The sequence below is a fragment of the Hirundo rustica genome, chromosome 3 (genome assembly GCF_015227805.2).
Source record: "Hirundo rustica isolate bHirRus1 chromosome 3, bHirRus1.pri.v3, whole genome shotgun sequence".
NCBI lineage: Eukaryota > Metazoa > Chordata > Aves > Passeriformes > Hirundinidae > Hirundo > Hirundo rustica.
The window spans coordinates 33562174-33582374 of NC_053452.1; the positions used below are offsets into that span (position 1 = coordinate 33562174).

Consider the following 20201-nt stretch of genomic DNA (forward strand, 5'->3'; position numbering starts at 1 on the left):
CTAGCAAAAAAGGAATGCAGAATTGAATTTAGTCCCGTGTCAGGTCTCTTTGAGCTGCTCTGCAGTGAACTTTTGCTTTTATCCACTGGTTGTCTGTCTTACAGTATCAGTATCAAGTACAGACTGCATTCACATTGTTTGATAATAGTTGTTCCAGCTGGCAAGGCTTTGTTAATGCTGACATTTAAGTTATTAGTGTTTCTTTAAAATGATCGGTGGAAAATTTCAGTTTCTGCTGCCTTCGTATTACATCCTGCCCACTATTATTTACCCATCCAGGGAACTCCTGTGCACTGAAGTTTGATGTACAAATCTATCAGCACAATTCTGATGTATTTGTATGTGATCTTCCTTAATATAGCTGTAACTCTCAATCTAAATTCAATTACATTCAATTCAATTTGGTCCAAAGTTTCCCTTGTTAAGTTCTTTTAGATTCACAGATGATACCATGCATTGTTCTCTATTTAAACATGAAAAGATCATGTTGTCATTTCTAGATTTGACTTGTCAATGTAACAGCATGTTTTTGAAAGAGGAGTATTCCTTCCTCCCTGCACTTTGTTGTATTTTTCAGAATGTCAGTTGTTGTTGCATTCTATAACAGCCAGGAAGGTAAAGTATCTTTCTGCTGTAATTGCAGCATATTTAAGTTTATGATTTAAAGATATATCTGAAGCTTTTTAACCTTGAGATATGGAGTGGCAGATGCCATAAATCAAATTTGCTTGCTTTTGATTCTACTTTCTGATGGTATAGCAGATTCTGACATGTTCTCATTAACCTTTTCCAAAGAGTTAAAATTGTACAAGTGCATAATGTATATTTTATCACAATTTAATCTGAGGTCTTTTCCTGATATTAAGAAACAGCTCATGCCTGTTTCTCCATGGGCTGATGGTTAGAGATGTAGCAAGTGGCAGTCCCAGGTCATTCATGGATCTGGTGTCTCTGCTCACCCGTGAAGAATAGGAATTGCTTAGAAGTGACTAATATTCTTTAAGGCTGTGCGGAGTTTTATGTAGATTAGTGTATTGCTTGTATATTTGTCCCTTGTTTCTTAAAGTTTTGTTAATTTTCCTCCTAGTGAGGCTTTGGGTTTTTGGTTGGGTTTGGGTGTTTTTTGTGGGGGAGGGGTTAATGCGGGCTTAATTGATTTTTTTTTTTTTTTTTTTTTTCCTGTGCAATGTCATTTTAGACATAGGAGGTTACTAAAGTTTCTAAAACTCTCAACAGCTATTGAGAGTTCAACCTGTGAACTGTTGAGAGTTTGACCTATAAAGCAGAGTAAAGGTTGAACAAGGTTTTAGTAGCTGGGTTTTTTTTAAACTAAATGTTAGCTTTCTCTAATAAAGAAGTTGAAATGTGTTTTCAAAATGTTAACCATATTCTTGCTTAATAAGTATGAATTTACATTTATTGATCTTATTTAACAGCAATGTATAATGCCAAATGGCAGGCCTGTTTAAATTAGGCTGAAATTAGCATAGCCAACCTATAACTGAGTGATTGCCAGTGGCATATTTAGAAGATACTCACCAGTATCATATCCGTTTGTCTTAAGATTATCTGAAACAGCATTTTATTTCTGTAAGTTCTAGTAATAGCTTGTTCATGCATTGCATATAAATGTATGAAATTTTATAAATGCTGAAGCCACATATTGATGTCACACTGCAGGATGAAATCTGACAACATCCATCATCGCTTTGTTTTACTTCTGTAGATCTGAAGTCAACCAGCTTAGTCAGGAAAAGGAGTATCTCCACAGCAGATTGGAGAAGATGCAGAAACGGAATGATGAATTGGACCAGCAATGTATCCAGCATGGGAGAATGCATGAGAGAATGAAGTCAAGGTAGGAGGTCCTGTTAATCTGTCAGTATGTGATATGCTCAACCGTACCAGTCATGTTGTGTAAACATAAAAATGGCACTAGATTGTGTGAAAGTAATATTCTCTCCTTATGAAATGACCACTCCTTCCCCCTCCCCAGCCATTCTGTCAAGTTCCTTTTTTTTTTTTTGACATCTTTTGCTTGTGCCATTTTGGATAAATAAAAGGAAAGCTTGAACAACATAGTCTTCCAGAGAATTTAAACCTAGTACATATGTGTGTGGGCTGCTTCGGCTGTTCTCTGCTCTAACTTGTATGAATAGTCTTACCATATTAAAAAAAAAAAAGGGAGGGGGAGCTGGGGAAGAAGGAGGGAGGAGGTTATTCAGTGATGTGACTGTAGAGTACAGATGTGGCTTCCATTATGCCACATAATAGTTGTATTTTGGAGGTTTACCATCATTTAACTTGCATGAACAGACAAATCTTACTGAAAATCATAGTAACCAGAGAAACGCTGACAATTTCCAAGCACCACTAGCCTTTCAGAGAAGTAGTGACTTCCTCAGGATGAGCTGGGAGCAGCTGCAGCAAGACTAGTATGTAATACTTCCACCAATCTCAATTGACTATTCTGGCCAGGGTATCCAGACTGCTAATGGCTTGTGCTGTGATATGGATTAAACTTCCTCAAAGATCACTGTGGAGTCTTCTCCTTTTGGTTCCAGAAAGTTCATCTATGCTTTCTTGTTCTGTTTTCCACTCCATATTAAGTGTAACAGGCACTGGAGGGAGTTTTGACATGCTTGTGGAGGTAGAGGATGATGTAAAGAAGAGGCTGAGAGGCAACTCTGCAAATCCAATCATCCAGGCTCCCTCTTGTCAGTAGTCAAAGGCAAAATGCAGTTTAACTTTATTTGGACTAGACAGCCCTTACTGGGAAAAATTTTGTTTGCTTTTTTACATCATTGACCACCTGAGAGGAGCAGAGCTTGCATGTATTAAAGCAGCCAGTCCTGTATGCTCATTTCTTTAAAGTCTTGATTTTTTTTTTTCCTGCCGTCTCTTTACTCTCTGTCTGTCTTTAATCTTTCTTGCAAGCACTTCATGTGTTCATTTCAGTCACCCAGAACCACTTCTTTCCTCTTCTCTTTCAGATTTCTGTCTGTACCTCATCCTGTTCTTCTGTAACCTTGGATTGTCATCATCATTTATAGCTGAGAGAACAAAGAAATTCAAAACGCTGCAACTGCATCCCTAATCTGTGTAACCACACAATCTTTCCATTTATCTCACCTCGCTTTTGGTTTCTTTAGTTGTGGTGGATTCTTACCATATGTAGGACTGAGAATTCAAGGTTACTTTCAGGAGAAAAAAAAAAAATCCCCCTCTTTTTCCTCCTAGCTGCTCTTCTGTAGAATTATGAATATCTAGTAGAATTTAAAAGTGCTTTGCAAGTTCTTAGGGTAACCTTTCCTCTATCTATTTTTATAAATAAAATAGATCTACTGGAAAATGTTGCTCATTTGCTGCTGCAGCAGCAATGATTATACACTAGAAAAGACTGAAAGCATTAATCCAGAGCACAAAAGTGGTTTGAAAGCAGAGTGGTCATGCTGCAGGCAATGCCTTACCTTCTGCTGCTGTTTTGCAGACAACAGAGAAAACAGGGCAGTAATAACATTTGTCTTATTTAATATTTTAGAATATGTAAATATGGCAGAGATTATCAGGTGTTCTAAACATGAACAGTATACTTTACCATCATTTTAAGAGATAGTTCTTTTAACGTACTTTTAATTGTCATCTTGCACTTCATTAATTTAAAATCCAACTAATAAGTGACAAGACTGATAGTCTAAACTGCTTTAAAAAAGGCAATGTAATCTAATTTTAATTTCCATGTGAAAACTGCAGTAGATTTTCTGGATGAATTCCCAAATGCTGTAAATTGGTCATGAAGTTTAGAAATCTAGGTGAAGAAAAGCAGAGGGAATAACTACTCCAACAAATAAATCTCTCAGTTCCGTATATTTATGTTGAAGGATTTCCACTAAATAAAAATAGTAATTTTTCTCTTCTGATTTTGAAAATAGAGATCTGGCTCTACTATTTAGTAAAAGCAGAACAACAAATAATAATAAAATATTTTGCCTCAGATTTTCATCCATCACTTACATACTAATAATCACAGCAAAATACTGTTGACAATGGTTACTTAACACATTTGTTTCTCCTTTGTATGCATCTACAAATAGCAGTGGTCTTTTTGCAACACAGTCCCACAGAGTGCATTCTGACCTGATTTTCTATCTGCTGTTATTCTGGATCTTCAGAAAATTTCTTGTATTAAAATGATTTGTCTAAACTTGGAACCTAACATTTGCATTTTGATAATGAAGTATTGTGATATTTGTTTGAGAAGAAATCTCTGTACATACTTGTTTTATCCAGGGACAATATGACAGGCCCTGATGTAACTGTTTTGTGTAAGAAGCAATACCTAATTGATCAGTCAGAATTTCTTTCAGAGCCGAAGTGTTTTGGCAAGCATAATAGTTGCACTCCTGAAAGTGAACAAGATAAGTGTTTTAGTGCCATTCCTATCTCTGTGTGTATATGTGCTGCAAATTAATATAGTCAAAAATTAAATCAGCAACTTTCTAAGAAAGAGATTTCTTTAGGTTGCAGTCATTAAACAGAATCTGCCTTTTCAGTGTAATGGAAATATCCTTTCAGTGTGTTTTCACTCAGTGAAGTATGGCATTTAAAAGAAGTAGATGTCCATCTTAAATGGTACAGTTGTCACATGCTGCTGAGGCAAACTTGAATTGAAAGATGTACAGTTTGCAGGACTAAAGTGACATGTTAAGGGTCCATGTGGAGTTGGTCACCGTATGTAACTTCATGGATATGAATCTTGCAGAAATAAGTTCTTGTCTGTTATGTAGCAGAGTCCATTTTTTATAAATTTTCAATCTCAAAGCAGACTGTATTATTAAATTCTTCAAATTCCCATTCTATAGATACGTGTTCATAGTAGAAATTAGCTGACAGCAGAAAGTACAGAATTTCTTACAAGGCAGCTGTAAAGGTAAAAACTAGCCAAGAATAAAAAGACTATACAGCAAAACTAAAAGGTTTCTATCTTTCTGTCTTCTGGGGGTTTTTTTGGTGTTCCAAAATTTGAATAGATTCCAGATGAAGGAAAATCCAAAGCCAAATGAATTAGATAACTATGCATAAAGTTGGTTCATTCTTTCCTTAATCTGTTTTCAAACTGAATTACCAGGTATGCATTTTCACCTCTGTAGTTAGACCAGTTCTGTAAATGCAGATCCACTTTCTCACAAGCTCTTTTCCAATTCAAGAGTAAGAAGAAAGAGACAAGAACCTGCCTAGATGTATTACTATTTGAACATATTTATGGAGAAGTACTATTTGCCCAAGCTGCCATGGGTCAGGATTTCATCAGGCTGTTTAAGCTTTTCCTGGACTTATTTAACAACTCTTATAGTTACAAGGTTCAAATACAGCTTTACTTTTCTGTGTCTGTTCTTCACCTAAAACAAGCATTTGATTGCAAGTCAGCTATTTAGAGGATTGCTTCTGTGGACAGCCAGTGTCTAAAATGGGAAGCATTTAATGGCATAGCTTAGCTTTTTTCTGTATACGTTTCCTGTTGAAGACCCAGGTGATATGTGGAAATACAGCAAACATCTTCAAGCAGGAGAAGAAAATCCTAGGCAATTTCTTTCTTTTTTTCAAGATGAGCCAGACCTGCCTTTACTTTTTATCAAGCAGTTAAAGGAGGAAAAAAAAAAAAAAATACATTTGGACAGTAGTCAGTAGTTTATATGAAATAAAAGGCTCTTTTAAAATCTTTTAAATAAAACTTAAATTTAGAAGCTTCTAATGAGTTTCTTTCCAAACATTTTTCCAAAGTTCAGCATGTGAAATTTAGGGCTGTGAATTTTCTCTGAGATTTTTGTGGTAACAGTTGATATTACTGTAATTTTTGCAGTAATGCGTGTGATCAATGTCCAATCAGTATAACATTATCATTAATGATACATTTTATCCAAATTTGTGCGGGGCTTTTTGTTGTTGTAGCTTTTTTGGAGGTGACACTGTTAGATGTATTTCGACTGTATTTTTGCTAGCTAAAGTTAAAAAGAAGAGCCTACAGGACTGGCAGTTTGGGGCAGATGTGTGTCTATTCCTTAGGCATCAGTGGTTGTAAGTTAACTATAAAAATGTTACAACCATCTGTGTAACAAGACGGCAGAGATCTGCTCTCGCCTGTTACTATAAATAAGAAGGAGTTTTGTTTGACTTCATAGACATTGGATTTATAAAGACTCTATGTGTCAAATTGTAACTACATGCCATGTTGCTGAGATGTGTCTGCAGCCAACTACCTGGGGTGTCTTCCCCTTCAGACATTCTAGTGTAGTGCAGCAACTGTGCAGAAATGTCTGAATAGCACAACATGTGACAAATTATATTTGTTTTCTACCTATGGCAAAATCTATGATTCTTATGGATGAGCTTATCTGGAAGGGTAGGTAAAATGGTTCTTTGAACAGACCACTCGAGTGAAAATGTGATACTCAGTTTGATAAGGATTTTTATAGGGTTTTTTCATTTTTTTGTTGTTTGTTTTGTTACTAGGTGATAGTGTATGCAAAATCATGTATGCTTAAGAGAACACATATCTATGAGAATTGAGACATATGAGTCTAGAGAGAATACACCAGCATTTTCAAATATCTGCTATGTAAAATCACAATAGTAATTTTGCTGTCACTATTACTGCTGAATAGAGATTTTGGATTTCTTGGCAAATCTTCAGTAGAACAACTAATTAATTTCTTTTTCATAACTAGAGCAATCAAGTTACATTTGAAATTTCACATTTTCTCCCTAAAACTCTAGTACTTTTTTGTGTGTATGTGTGTTTGCAAGAAATAATGATGGATGGAAGAACTTAGGTTATGTCATTACCTGAAAGACCTTTATTTTTTTCCAGTCCAGTTCATTCTGAGTTAAATACACTGTCTTCCTTAATCTACTGATAGATTAGTATATTTTTTAAAGTGACAGTGAGGTAACTGTACCTATATTTCATTAGACCAATCATCTGTTTTGCAATACAATCATAGATTAAAAATGCACTATATTGTGGCTTTTCAGTTTAAAATGCATTAATTTTTAAATTGAAAATAGAGATTAACATATGTAGTGTCCATATTTGATATTAAAGATACTCACGTTGTCTCAATGTCTAAAGAGCCGTGGGCTGCACTTTTTCCTGAGCATTTTTACTCATGTCCAGGTATTTTTGGTGTGGTTTTACTGTAATGGGATGGCTGTAGCAATTGGAGATACATAATTGTTTGTTCAGCCCTTCATGCAAGGAGTTTGTAAAAAGCTTTGTGGTCACCATGTGTCAGCACTGTGGTACAGACAGATAAAACTCTCATCTCTGTCCAGGCCCTGGGGTTGCCACTATTACTTAATTTTTTTTGTTACTGTTTAATAGACTCATATTTTAGATTGAGAAATATATACTCCAGAGAACTGCTATTAGGAAATCATTAATGGCTAATGTGTAGACATATGTATATAAGTTGCAAATCCTGTCAGAATCTGAATGTGTATTTGGCCTTTGTTTAATACTGGGGTGTTGGCTCGCAGTTCAAATTCTCTGGAATAGAAATTGGATGTTCCGAATCTCTTCCTCCCTATTCCTCTGCCATTCACCATTTGTCTATTTACTATATATCTTTTTAACTATTTTTCACTTTCTCAGTTTAAATCGATGTCTGTATTTAGTGTGGTATAAATATATCTTTATGCTTTTATATGTATAATATTCCCATTCAAAATAGTTAATATTGTTTTTAAAGATTTATCCCCCAACTACCTAAACAGTAGACACACAAACAAAAGTTTTCTTAGTCGTTAGAAAAATTGAAGTATACAAAGAGTGAAATACAAGATTTTCATAAAGTGCTGCAAAATTTTGTTCAAATAATTTCTCAGCCTTAAGAAGAAAATATAAAGCAGAGGGGAATATCCTACCCAATTTCCAGAGAGATATTTAGGGAACTTAATAATGTTCTGCAAGATGTATTCTAGGTCACAGAGTACTGTGTTCATCTGTTTCCAAGTGTGTGTATCTAAAATATATGTACCTATATATATAGTTTATACACTCATATATTTCTTTGAGAATGTATTGAGCTCCTCTATGGGCCTTGCTGTTCCAATTTGGACAACTGTTTCCACTGATCTTTTCATTGGGATCCTTCTTATTTTTAGTCTGAATTAATTTCTGTTTTGTTTGTACCTACTTGTCTTTGAGCCAAGATTTGAGTAAGTAGCTCTTCAAAAGAATATCCTACTTCTGGTTATAAGTAACCAGTCCTTCTTCTGGTTATAAGTAAAGCCGTCTTCCTTTGTTCTTTTTGCAATAAGCTCTTCATCACCTTGGTGTTTTGATTGTTGAGCTTTTTTTAAGTATGGGCAGTAAAAACTGTCTTGGGTCTTGGATGGTGACTTTTGAATATATTTGTATATATGGAATTGATATATTTACTAGAAATTCTTTAACTGATGAATCCTACAGTCACGTTTGCCTTTTTTACAGCTGCACTAAGAGGTGCATCCAAGACCTCTTTCTCCCAAGTAAATTCAAGTTTTCAGCAGAGACTTGCTATGAACTGAGAGTGAATTGAGTATATAGTGTAAGTTCATCTTGTGTCTGCTGTTTCAATCTTCTGAGTCATCTTTTTCTTTCTGTGTAGTATCCCAGACTTTCTCGAAGCTGATAACATCTCTTAAGTTTATCTGCCCACTCCTTCTTTTGTGCTGAGTCATAATTCAAAATATTCAAAAATCTGTTTAAATATGAAGAAATTCTCTGAGAATTCTTCTTCCCTTTCAATTGTTCCTGTTGTCTGTGCTCTTTGTTTTATTCAGTTACTTGTCAGCAACTTAGCTAACGATTGCTGATTGGCGTGATATTTAATGTTTTGCTAAAGTTAATGTTGTTAAGATTTATTGCATTTCCTTTATCAAAAAATGAGCTGTCAAAGAGTTTTGGGTTCATGTGACCAAATCTGCTTGATCTAGCTTACGTTTCGGTTTCTCATGCTCCAATTATCTCTTCATGTCCTTATATATTCCTTTCTTTTCTGAATTTGTTGCAGCCTTTTTTTGCATTTGAGGTTATGTTAATGGGCTGATGATTATCTGAACTACCTTCTTTAAGGATTAGTTAATGCTGCACTTGATATAATTGCATAGCAATACAGTCAATATGAGGAAGAAGGTGTAGAGGGGAAGTCACAGTGTCTGTATTGCCTTTGCACATCAAGACTGCTGGCCACCACAATTTTATTGTTTGATGAACTGGAAGATCATATCTGGGAAGGTTGTATTGGTCCATGTCTCAAAAAAAAGCTAGGTGAGAAAATAGCCAGGTTTGCTTATTCCTGTGTTCAAAAGCTACCAGCTCTCTGACTTACACACCCTCTACTAAGAGCATGGTAATCCTCCTCTTCTGAGCGTTATCTTCTACCCTACTACTTTATTGTATTCTGCCTTCTCCAAAACAGAAACAGGGATAGTTCATATTCATGCCATCATGAACTGAGTCAAAGCCTACAGCTCACTAATAGTAAGCTTGTGTTCTTGTCTACCAGGAATGTAAAAAGCCCTGAAATATGTGCGATATAAAACAGCACAACATAAGGTTCCAGGCTGTTCTTGTTACTTTCTGTTGTCAGCACAGTTGTTGGTTTTCAAATTTAAATGTTAATTTAGCATTAACGAAGCATTCTCGATTCCTCTAAAATGGAGGTGGATAAAGGTGATGTCTTTGACAGCTCAGCCCTGACTCTCCTTCATTCGACAAGATCTAGAAATTCTTGTCGCTATGCAGATCATAACTGACACTGACAAAGATGTGCATAATTGGACAGAAGTGCACCCCTTGTTTTCCAGGGAAACCCCGTTTTATTCTCCTACGTTTGCTACACGGCTGCAAGAGTTTTAATTTTGATCAGGGGTTGCTTCTGGTGGTGATTGTGTAAATCCACCAATTTATCCCTTCACCACTACCATATCTTCTTTGAAACACTTGACAAGTGCCTGGTAGTAGCACCTCTGGTCGAAGGTGGTGGTTGGGGACCAGCCTTCCTCGCCACTTTCCCTAGAGATGTGAAATAAGAAGTGAGCAAGCTGGGTCAATGTGCTCCTTTGCTGTCTTGTACATAAAAACATAGCTGTTTAATGGCAAGAGAAAGCACCCCAAAGCATATCTGTCTTGTTCATTTGAGTTAGCTTGAGTTTATTCAAGTTACCTGCTCAATGTACCCAGAACTAAAAAAAAAGGGGTAATAGCCTTTCCAATGTAGTATAAGCTCTGGAGGACAGCCCTAACTATCCATATTCTTCCTAAACACTTAACAATCTTTAGCGAGTTTTGATTTTTTTAGACCATCTGAAAAATCAAATTGTTCAAGTACCTGACTGTTATACTCACCTTCTTTTCTTTGTTCCATCTTGTTTTCCATCTGCATTTTTAAAGTTCAATTTCTGTACCGTATTTCTATGATATCCTTGTGATAAGTCAGAAAAATTATAAAAAATCAACCAAACAAAAAAATACCCTCCCAAAGCCTTTTCAGATAGCCACTGTAAGACTGCCACTATGCAGTAGTTCAGCAGCGAATACCTAGCTGGGATATTTGACTGTAATTGGTATCTTTCTGTTAAGCCTTCAGTGAACTCACAATTACAGCAGAATTTAACTATTAACTCATTTGGCAAATTACTTGAAGCAGTAACAGATTTCCTTCCAGTTTTGATCGCTGTGTATGATTGTGAGATTTTCAAGCAAAGGCTATTTAAAACCCTCTGTTCCCATATAGTGGAGAACTGAAAATGAAGACAGATGAGTAGCATTTAAAGAGCTTTGCAAGTGTGTCATGAAAATTTACCAGCTCTCTAACAAAATCTATGCACCTGCCTGCTTTCAAGGTTATTGTAAGAGAAGGAGACACAAACTAATGATAATTTATGTTTTAATATCATAAGTGATGGAGTTTTGCAAGGTTATTGGAAGACTGCTTTTTCTCAATGACTTCAGTGTTCTGATTGCTTCTGCAGGATCCAATACTGTTCCTCTGGAAGATGATCTAACTGTGGGCACTCTCATTTTCCTTATATAAATGTAACCTGTTCTTAAATCTCTTTAGCCTTTAGTTCTTAAATCTGTTTAGCCTCGATGTGTCTTGTGCCACTAGTTCCATGCCTATGTTGCACTCGAAGATGGGATATTTTCTTATCATGCTGTTTGTTTCCATCTTTTACCAAGTGATTAGTTTATGCATTATGAGACCAGGAAGCAAATTTTCCCAGTGTTTTTGTCAGCTGAAACACAGATAGAACTTTATTTTGCCTATTTCTTGTCTAACTTAAACTTCCTTCCGTCATATTCATTTTCAGTTTCTGAGTGCTCTCTAAACAAATTGCTATTCTACAATTAAATGCTAAAAAATTACTGTGTTTATTAATCCTTGTGATAGTGCTAATTGGTAGTAGTCAAGTAGGAGCAGGCCCTGGGCTAGTTTCTAGAAAGGTGGTCTTAAATGAGTTATCCCTCAGCTGCTACTAGCAAAAGTTTTAGTGAAACAGAGATTATGGAAGTGTCTATAAGGAAGGACAGTATGATAAGACCTACTTAGCATCTGTATTTCTAGGGTACTCCAGGCAGTATTCTGTGTGCTTCTCAGCAGGGCTTCTCAGTTTGGTTCTGGAACAAAGTAGTGATGATGGAAAATATGAAAGAAATGGAAAAGGATAATAAGATTATTCTGTGTTTGTTTAACTTGTTCTTTGTGAATTGTAAAGTCATGTATGGAGGAGAAGAAAGGGGAAAGAACATTTTTAACTTTTTTGAAGTTCTTTTTAACCTCAGAGACCAGATTCTGCCTTTAATTATACAGATGGAAAAGGATCCTTGCCCCAAACATACCTCATTACTTGGGGCCTGATCCTGAATGTTCTTTAGAATTCTGATTTTATTCAAGTCAAGGCTGCTAAATAGTTTCAGGTCTCCAGTTTCAAAATGTTGCCTCAGTGGCGTGGCTGAAATGACAGTAAACTTTTCTCAGATTATGTAAAGCAGTGTAATTTTTTTGAGTGCTACGCTAGCACTTCCTACACTACCAGGGATAAAGCCTTAGTTTTAGCTATGTGACTTGCATGTAGTCAAAAAGGGTTTCAGGGAGGTTTGGATTGTTTTGTTTGGCTTTTTTCCTTAATGCTTTGATCATTTGGGTAGCTGACCTTTTAAGCATATATTTAAAAATACATATGTGTGTGTGTATATATATATATACACACACACACATATACAATTTCAGTACCAGAAAAGTCTGTCTGTAAATTGATATCAAACATAGACAATTGCACAGAAGAAATGTTTGGAACCACACGACTTAAAAGCACTTTAACTTTTGCCATTGTGAAGGTTGTTACAATCTTTTGTGCCTTGTCACGCATGTGTTAGATGATGCAAATAGTTGTGTTTCTCAAATAAGTTTTATGAATAAAATGCACAAACAAGCTGAGCAGGGGCATATGTGTCCTTGGGAAACGACTTTCATAGGCTGGGCAGAAATGGAGTTTCTGCATTGACTTCCTGTAATGTTAACCCATGTCAATAAAATCCACAGGAAATGTGTCTAGCATGTTGTCCTTTTTAAATTTCCATTTTTAATGGCAAGAAGACACTCCAGGCAGTGCATTTCTGTGGGATTATTACATTTCTCGGGTGGCTGAAGTCACTCACCCTTCAGCCTTGTGCCTCGCAACACACCCGAGGCGAGCAATAATCCCCAGCAAGGCACTGCCTGTCTTATCTTATTGCTTAATTATTATACCTATTTAATGGTGCTTAGAACATTGTCAGCTGTTGAGAAAAGGTAATTATCACTAGTCAAATGAAAAACACTTTTTTGGCTGCCTTACGGATACACATTTTACTGGTACCTTGATACATAATGAAGCCTGATAGCAAAACTTTTGCTTGTCTCTTCTTCAAGCCACAGCTGTTTCCCTGCTAAATTCATCCCATCTGTCTCCCCTTCCGTAAGGCTGTAGGCAGTATAGCATAAGTACAGAAGCAGTTCAGTGCTATTTTGGATAAACATAGCTGAAATTTGAATCTTTGCCATTTGCAATGCACACATTTTGTTTTACTGCTGTAAAGAGAGCTGTCAAAATAAAAACTACATGGATAATTTACTGAAATGCAGTCAAATAAAGGGATGATCAAAGGGAAAAAAAATGAAAATATAATACAGGGTCACTCTTACGTTCATGGTGTATTCTGAATTAATTTAATTGTTGACCTCTTGACATTGCTGGGCACAGAGGAATTGGTTGTGAATAACAAAAGTGGAAGCCACTGAATTAGGACTTGAAGTCCAAACTTCACGTCAGAAAGGATCATCTTAGCAGGCAATTATTTGTGATAGTGCCCTGTTGAACTCTCTAACCAAGGCATAGTTCTTTGCTCATTTTGTAAGGAGTAGATAATTATGTGAGATAATACGACTTGGAAATTCAATCTGTCTTTTCTATATGTGGCTCTGTCTCTGAAAATAAAAGGGCACCATAACGATCAGAATGAGGCAACAGTTATTACACCTCTTACTCTTTGCAGTTGTGATTGGCGTGGAGAAATATATCTTGAAGCTGAGTATAGATATCTTCATTGATTTTGTTATTCTAAAATAGATTGATGGTCAGTTATCCAAGGATTCCGTTTGAAATTCCAGGTTTCCTGGAAGAGAAGACTCTTCCAAGTGACAGTAAATGCTTGACTCAGATAAAATGAGTACAGTGTGGCCTACAATAATTGAAAGTCTTTCAGGAAAAACCCTTTTGAAAAAAATCCTGTATTCTACTGAAGTGTTAAAAGTCCTGTGGCAGCTCTAGTAGGAGAAGAGCTTTGACCACTACTTCTCAGACATATTTTTCTTTCTCTGTTTTCTATGTGGTCCATCTCAGAGAAAGATCAGGACTGGTAAATGCTTATAAGTCTGTTGTAGGAGAATCATGAAAGCAGTTTCTAGGTTAGCCCTGATGTGTATTTGGGATAGTTCATGTTCTCTGGAAGTTAGTTCTTGAAGGCTTGGGCTTCCAAATCTGTATTGCCTTAGGCAAAGGTGAACAAAGCCATGTTTGTCCTAACCTATAAGATCCTTTTGTTGACAAAGAAAGAAGCAGATGATGAACTTAATGGTAGTGGACAATGAAATTATCTCTATATAAAATTTTGATCTAAATGTTATGAGTATAAATTTACTTTGGGCAATAGCACTTTGTGGAATTCAGTACTACTGAAATACTGATTTTAGTGTTCTGTTCTGAGGTAGAGAAAGGGAAAAAAAGGATGTTAAGTCACTAGCTGCTTCTGTATTTACAGAACTGTTTTTAAACTGTATCAAAAGAAACAAAGTTTTTTTATTGTTACTAAGAAAGGTACGGTGACATGAAAAGCTCACACAGTAGTTTTCATGTAAATATGTGTAAAATAAATAGTCTGTGGCAAGGACCAAGACATCATTACTCCTCCATATTAACAGAAGTTCTATAGACACTAAATTAAAATATTCAAAGATTTCAAAATACTATTTTTAGTTTTGTTCTATAATATGAACATAAATAATAATGTCATTGTGGTCTGTGAGACTAGATGTTGATAGTTACTCCTGTAACTATTCCAGGAGCTGATAACACACCTACTGCAGCAGAACTGGTACCTTCATGTATCAGTTTAAATGAAGAAGGGTTCCATTATCTTTTTAATGGAAGCTCAGTGCTACAAGGACTCCATCAAATTTAAAGGCCCCTCACCCTCTGACTGAAAAAGTAGTCGGATTGACTTCTCCAAGGTCACCTAAGTATTTCAGTAAACGTCCATCTACTAGGTCTTAAAATAACTGCTTTTATGGTAAATGTATTGTGAAAATTCCTTAAAGTCCTATTAATGTCTGAGTTGATATTTTTTAAAAATGCCTATGGCTTGGTCATCCAGTTCTTGTGACACACATCTGATGTACGTTTACCAACACAGTTTTTCCAGAAACTTCAGCTATTTTTTCCCCTACTCTCCAAAAGGAGAGGTTTACGTGTTACATATTGGAAATGGTCAGTTCCTGTTAAAATCATTTAGGTAGCTGCTGTAAGTTGAAGTGGGAGGCCTGTACCCTCATGCATAACAAGCTTTATAGATTCACTGCATTTTTTTCTGAACACAATTTCAAAATGGCAAGTAGGTGAAGCAAGTCATGTTGTTACAAAGAGTTTGACCCTCTTAGGGAGTTGCACATTTGAGATTTGGGAATGGAGAAGTTGTTAGGAAAATTAATCCACGAACACCAGAGGCTCATGTCCAAAAAGGAGACAGAGGAGTCCTTTTACTTTAGTTGAATAAAGGGAGAGGCCATGGGGCATTTCCTCTGGGGTCTCTCAGTTTTTCAGAGGATGCAGCCTCCTTTTTATCCTAATTTCCCAGCTGCATTTCCCTCTTTCTTTCCCCATTAACTGAGGTGCTTGAGAGGTACAGACTTCCCGAAATGCCTAAGATTCCCCTTTTAATGTAAAACTCCCCTAATTTTTAATTTTTATGGGATTTATGGGTTTTTCCCATAATAAATCCCATAATATCTTTCAATATTAAATTTCATTTACAAACAGACCTTGTTTGTAAAGGCAAGTATCTTCTTTTCCATTCATCAATCAATAGCATCCTTCCCATTGTTTCTCTTATCTCTCAGTGCTAGTTTTATCTACCAGCAGACCCAGGGCTTGTTTGTAAAGACAAATCTTGTCATTCCTCTCAAAGTGAACAGCATTGAGAGCAAAACGAGTTATAGTAACTGTCTTTGCAATGTGGAAAGTATTAAGAAAGTTGTCAATATTATGCTTTTCTCATACTTGTTAAATTAAATTTCTGCAATCCAGAGTACCTTGCCATAAGTACGTGCATTTGTTAAAGATTTGATCAAAACCCCAAGATTATATGAATTCCTGTTGATCCTTCATCTACAGTGTTGAGTGTTGGCCCACTGATGGGACTCTTTATGCTGATCTGGATCTAATAAGGGGTCTTTTTTCAAACCTAGCACTTAAATACTTATTTAGGTTTTGTGTGCCAATCATCTTTTTACTTACATCCAGGATTTTCTTTTTTCTATCTGTGAGTTTTTAGATCAGACTGAAGGCCTTATATTTCCATTCATTCCTTCTTCAGGTTAATGTAAGGACAAAAGGAAAAGAAAGAATGGGTTAGAGGTCTCACATACTACCAGACAAAAAAAATCAACTAATATGGAAAAAAATAAAAACTTTGAAGAAAAAATACGAAAAATACTCTTACGGTGCTGTTTTGTACTCTTTTTCCTTTTTTTTTTTTTTTTTTTTTTTTTTTTTTTTTTTTTTATGCTTAAGGTAATTTTAAATATTTCAACAGTACATGTGGAGGGAATATTTTCTGGAAAATTTCTGAAGATTTCTGGATCTTCTGAAATATATATATTTTTTGGATGAACACAGTGAACAAAAACCCTGCTTGTACAAAATTTTTCACACGATTTACTTGTTTGCGTAGTGGATTTGTGAGTTATATGTTCAGAACTGATAGCCAGTACAATCTTAACAGAATATTACTTTTTCTCTATCTTACTCTCTGCTCCCACTTTCAATTGACCCTGTTTTGGCAAATTTTAGACTTAGTTGTTATTATTGTTAATGCTGATATTATGATTAGATATAATCTACAAGTTCAGCAATTAGTAAGTAATTTTTTTAGTAGCATCATGGCATAAACTGACCAGTACGTTTCATCTTTATGGTATGTAGATGTTTTCCATCTATTAGCCTAGGTTCTCTTAAACAGACAATTACAGCATCTGTTAGAAGTGCTTGCAGGTCATTAATGCGAAACTAAAATCCTTTCCATACAGCAGTAGTGAGCTCTGGGTTTTGGGGTAGGGTTTTTTCTATTACCAGTGCAAGGGAAAAGCTTACCCTATGTTACTGTGTTCAAATGCTTCCTCCTGAGCTGTTCTTCTCTGAATTCTCTCTGGACCCTGTTCCATTTGAGCCCTGCCCCCCTCCCAATGTACAGAGGCAGCCCTCAAGTTTTAAGCAGCAGGGACTATTTATGCAAAAGCAGAGGTTAAATTAATTTTGGTAAAAAACAGAACTGATTAGCATCCTGATAGTTAAATTCATTAGCAGAGTCCCCCAGTTGCCCTTCAGGTTAAAGCAGTGTTGCGAGATAAATGAGTTATCCTTCCCATGCTACTTTTTTTCCTTTTAATAATCAGTGGAACTTTGGTTGCTGGAAACATCTGAATTCATTTGGTCCCATAAACACAACACATAACTGCAGAGCAGAATTAAAAATTAGAATTACTTGAGATGCTAGTGTTGTTTGTGTGAAAATATCACCCTAAAATTTCTGTTCCACTAAAATTTATTCTGTTCTATTTAACTAATTTCTATTCATATTTTCAAATAGCACAGTTGGGGATTCTTTCCTTTGTAATCTTTCTGGGAAGGAATTTTTTCCTAATACTTCGGTGACTTTCTGCATCAGATTGCAGGGTAATGTTGCAGTCAGTAATGTTTACATCAACAAATGTAAATTCAAATTAAATCTATTATTTAAATAGCATAATGGAAACACATGGTGCTTTGTAGTCATGTAATTAAAGAAGATCTGTGCCTCCAGGAGTTTATGATCTGAAGATCAAAACCATTTCCACATGCAACAGACCTCTTCTAAATTATCGGTCGACAATTTGGGGATTTAGTCTTGCATCTATTTGAAAATAAATTTTACTCCTGAGCAGAGATTTCAACCAGGCCAGTGCAGTACTGTCTGAGATGGAATGCCTAAGTTTTGGACTTGACACTTTCTGTAGGGGCAATTTCCTCTCTAGCACAGAAAAGCTTGGTGTTTTGATGTCAAGATTTGATTTATACCTTCTTGATTTAACAGCAACACTGTTATCACTAAATTTTGTGAATTATACTAGTTTAGTTTGGGGGGGGGTGGAACTCAATTTCTGATGTTTAACAAATAGTCTGACTAGCCATGCATTTTCCTTTTTTTTTTTTTCTTTCCTTTTTTTTTTTTCCTTTTTTTTTTTTATAATCCAGTTGTGAAAGTCATTTTGTGCAAAATTGCATTTGAGTTAAATTATTCACTCATCCTGGGGCAATAGCCTGTATTCACTTTCCAGCTGAGCCAACTAAAAATATGGGAAACAGACCAGCCTAGTATTCCATTGTTACCTTATATAATACGGTGTTTTGGAAATTATGATAAAGGCAACCTGGATATTTCATGGATGAATTAGTAGATTCATAAACTGAAAGCTTTGCTTGCTATTTACTTTCTCAAAAAACTGCACTCACAAATTGGAGATGTTGCTTTTATTTAAAAAGAGGATCACAAAGAAAAGGGGGGAAAAATCAAGCCTCTTTTTTCCTTTGAAGAAATCTTTGCCTGAACTGCTGGCTGAGGTTCCTCGAAAGGTTTGGACTCCTTCAAAACTTGGAATCAAGTTCAGACCCCATCTACGCGAGGTAGAGTACTTTATTGTTTACTTAGTTTTCTCCTGATAATAGTGCTACAGGTGAATCTGGGTGCAAACACATAGGTTCTTATTGACAAGTGTGATGGTTTGAGATCTCTTCCAATTATCATCCTAATTAGGACCCTGAATTAAAAAGAATTTTTCATTTCTTTTGGGCTTGGGGGAACTAAATAAATAATGGTCTGTGAACCCCATGACTTAGAGGTGCCCGCAAACCTTCAAGCCCCTTCGTTGCTGTAATGACTTAACTGCAAAATAATTTCACAGCCTTAAGAGGCAACTTTTACCTTTAACTTCCTTGTCTGAGGACTTCTCTTAAATTGAGGTAAGCTTGGACAGTACCTCGCACATTCACATGTTCTATTCTGTGTTACAGTGATTTTTTTCTCAAAGTTGTTTGGGTTGGCACAGCTTGGAGTTGCTGCTGTGTTTGATCTTACTCAGTTATTTAAATCCATTAAGCATGAGTTCTGGTCATTTCCCGATCCTATGAATGCTTAGAGCTGTGGCAGCTAACAGAGACTTCTCAGCACTTTGTTGGGAACTGTGGATGTTTTTCTCCAAGTGTTGTGTTTCAGTTTTACCCATGCTGTTGCTACAGATCCTGACACTGCTGGGATCAGGACATCTCTGTGCTGTGTGGATTTAGTACTGTACTGATCTTTTCTAACATCTTCTAAGATAAAACTGTGAAATGATTGTTTGTTATGAGTTATAGGCATTAATGAATCTTGCGGTTTTTCTTCCAAACCTGTTTGAGCGAAGTTTTGTACCTCAGGTACCGCTGTATGCTGATCAAAGTAAAGTAAAAGATTTCACCACAATGAGCGATGGTCCACATCCTACCTTCTACATTTTCCTTTGTACTGTTCTTTTTTTGCTAAACCTAGCCTAGCTGTAGCTTTCTGAGCCTTTGGGTCATATGGTGTATGGCTTCACACAAACGTTTGCTATGTGACAGGCTAACTTAGCAACCAAGATTTGCTTTCTTCTTCTTCCTACTCTGTGCTTTTGTCTTCTGCTGTCATATTGGATTCTGTGCTGAACAAAAGGAAGCCCTAGATGACAACTAGTGTAGCATTGTGCTTGGGACCTGTATTTTTGGGTCTAGACTTAGATGAAGGATTTGAGCTTAAAAACATTCAGTACTTGGCAATACCAAATACCAGGGTTCTTGAATCAGGGGTAATCTCATAGTTCTAATGCAACACTGAAAAAAACCCCCAAAATTAAAAATGCTGTATCCTTCGGGGTAGCTGAATTTCAGGGTGCTTGAGTGGAAAACTAACCAAGAAGAGTAAGATTTCCTAAGAGGGTGTAGCATTGGTAGTCTTAAACAACCCACCCTCCAAAATACAGCGAAACAACAACCCCAAACTACAGAGGTTCTATGAAAACACAGTAATTCCGACATCAGACAGTTAAATAACAGACTCTGATGCGGGAAACTGTCCCAGATTCCAACATTCCTTTCAGCTTAGAAAACAAGGTAGACTTAGCATGAGAAATAGTGTCTTTATATGAAGAGATTGCTCTTGTTAGGCCCATATGTGAACCATATATCCAGATTCTCTCTACATCCGCTCACTTGTCTCCCTGACAGCATCTGAAGAGAGATCCCCAAAATGATCAAATGTACCTTTCAGATCAGAATTTAATTTTAGAAGACTA

At 36.1% G+C, this 20201-nt stretch overlaps 1 protein-coding gene across 9 annotated transcripts in view; it reads left to right on the plus strand.

The window, feature by feature from the left end:
- Window positions 1-20201, plus strand: part of SDCCAG8 (SHH signaling and ciliogenesis regulator SDCCAG8) — a 104803-nt gene that overhangs the window by 64215 nt on the left and 20387 nt on the right. For 5 of the 9 annotated variants that reach the window (XM_040057616.2, XM_040057612.2, XM_040057614.2 and 2 more), the window contains exons 16-17: window positions 1727-1858; window positions 18430-18519. In XM_040057616.2, the coding sequence (XP_039913550.1) occupies window positions 1727-1858; window positions 18430-18519 (222 nt within the window). Of the gene's footprint in view, window positions 1-1726; window positions 1859-2993; window positions 5204-18090; window positions 18196-18429; window positions 18520-20201 lie in introns of those variants that run through there. The other 4 variants (XM_040057617.2, XM_040057619.2, XM_040057621.2 and 1 more) reach the window with 3 other exon arrangements.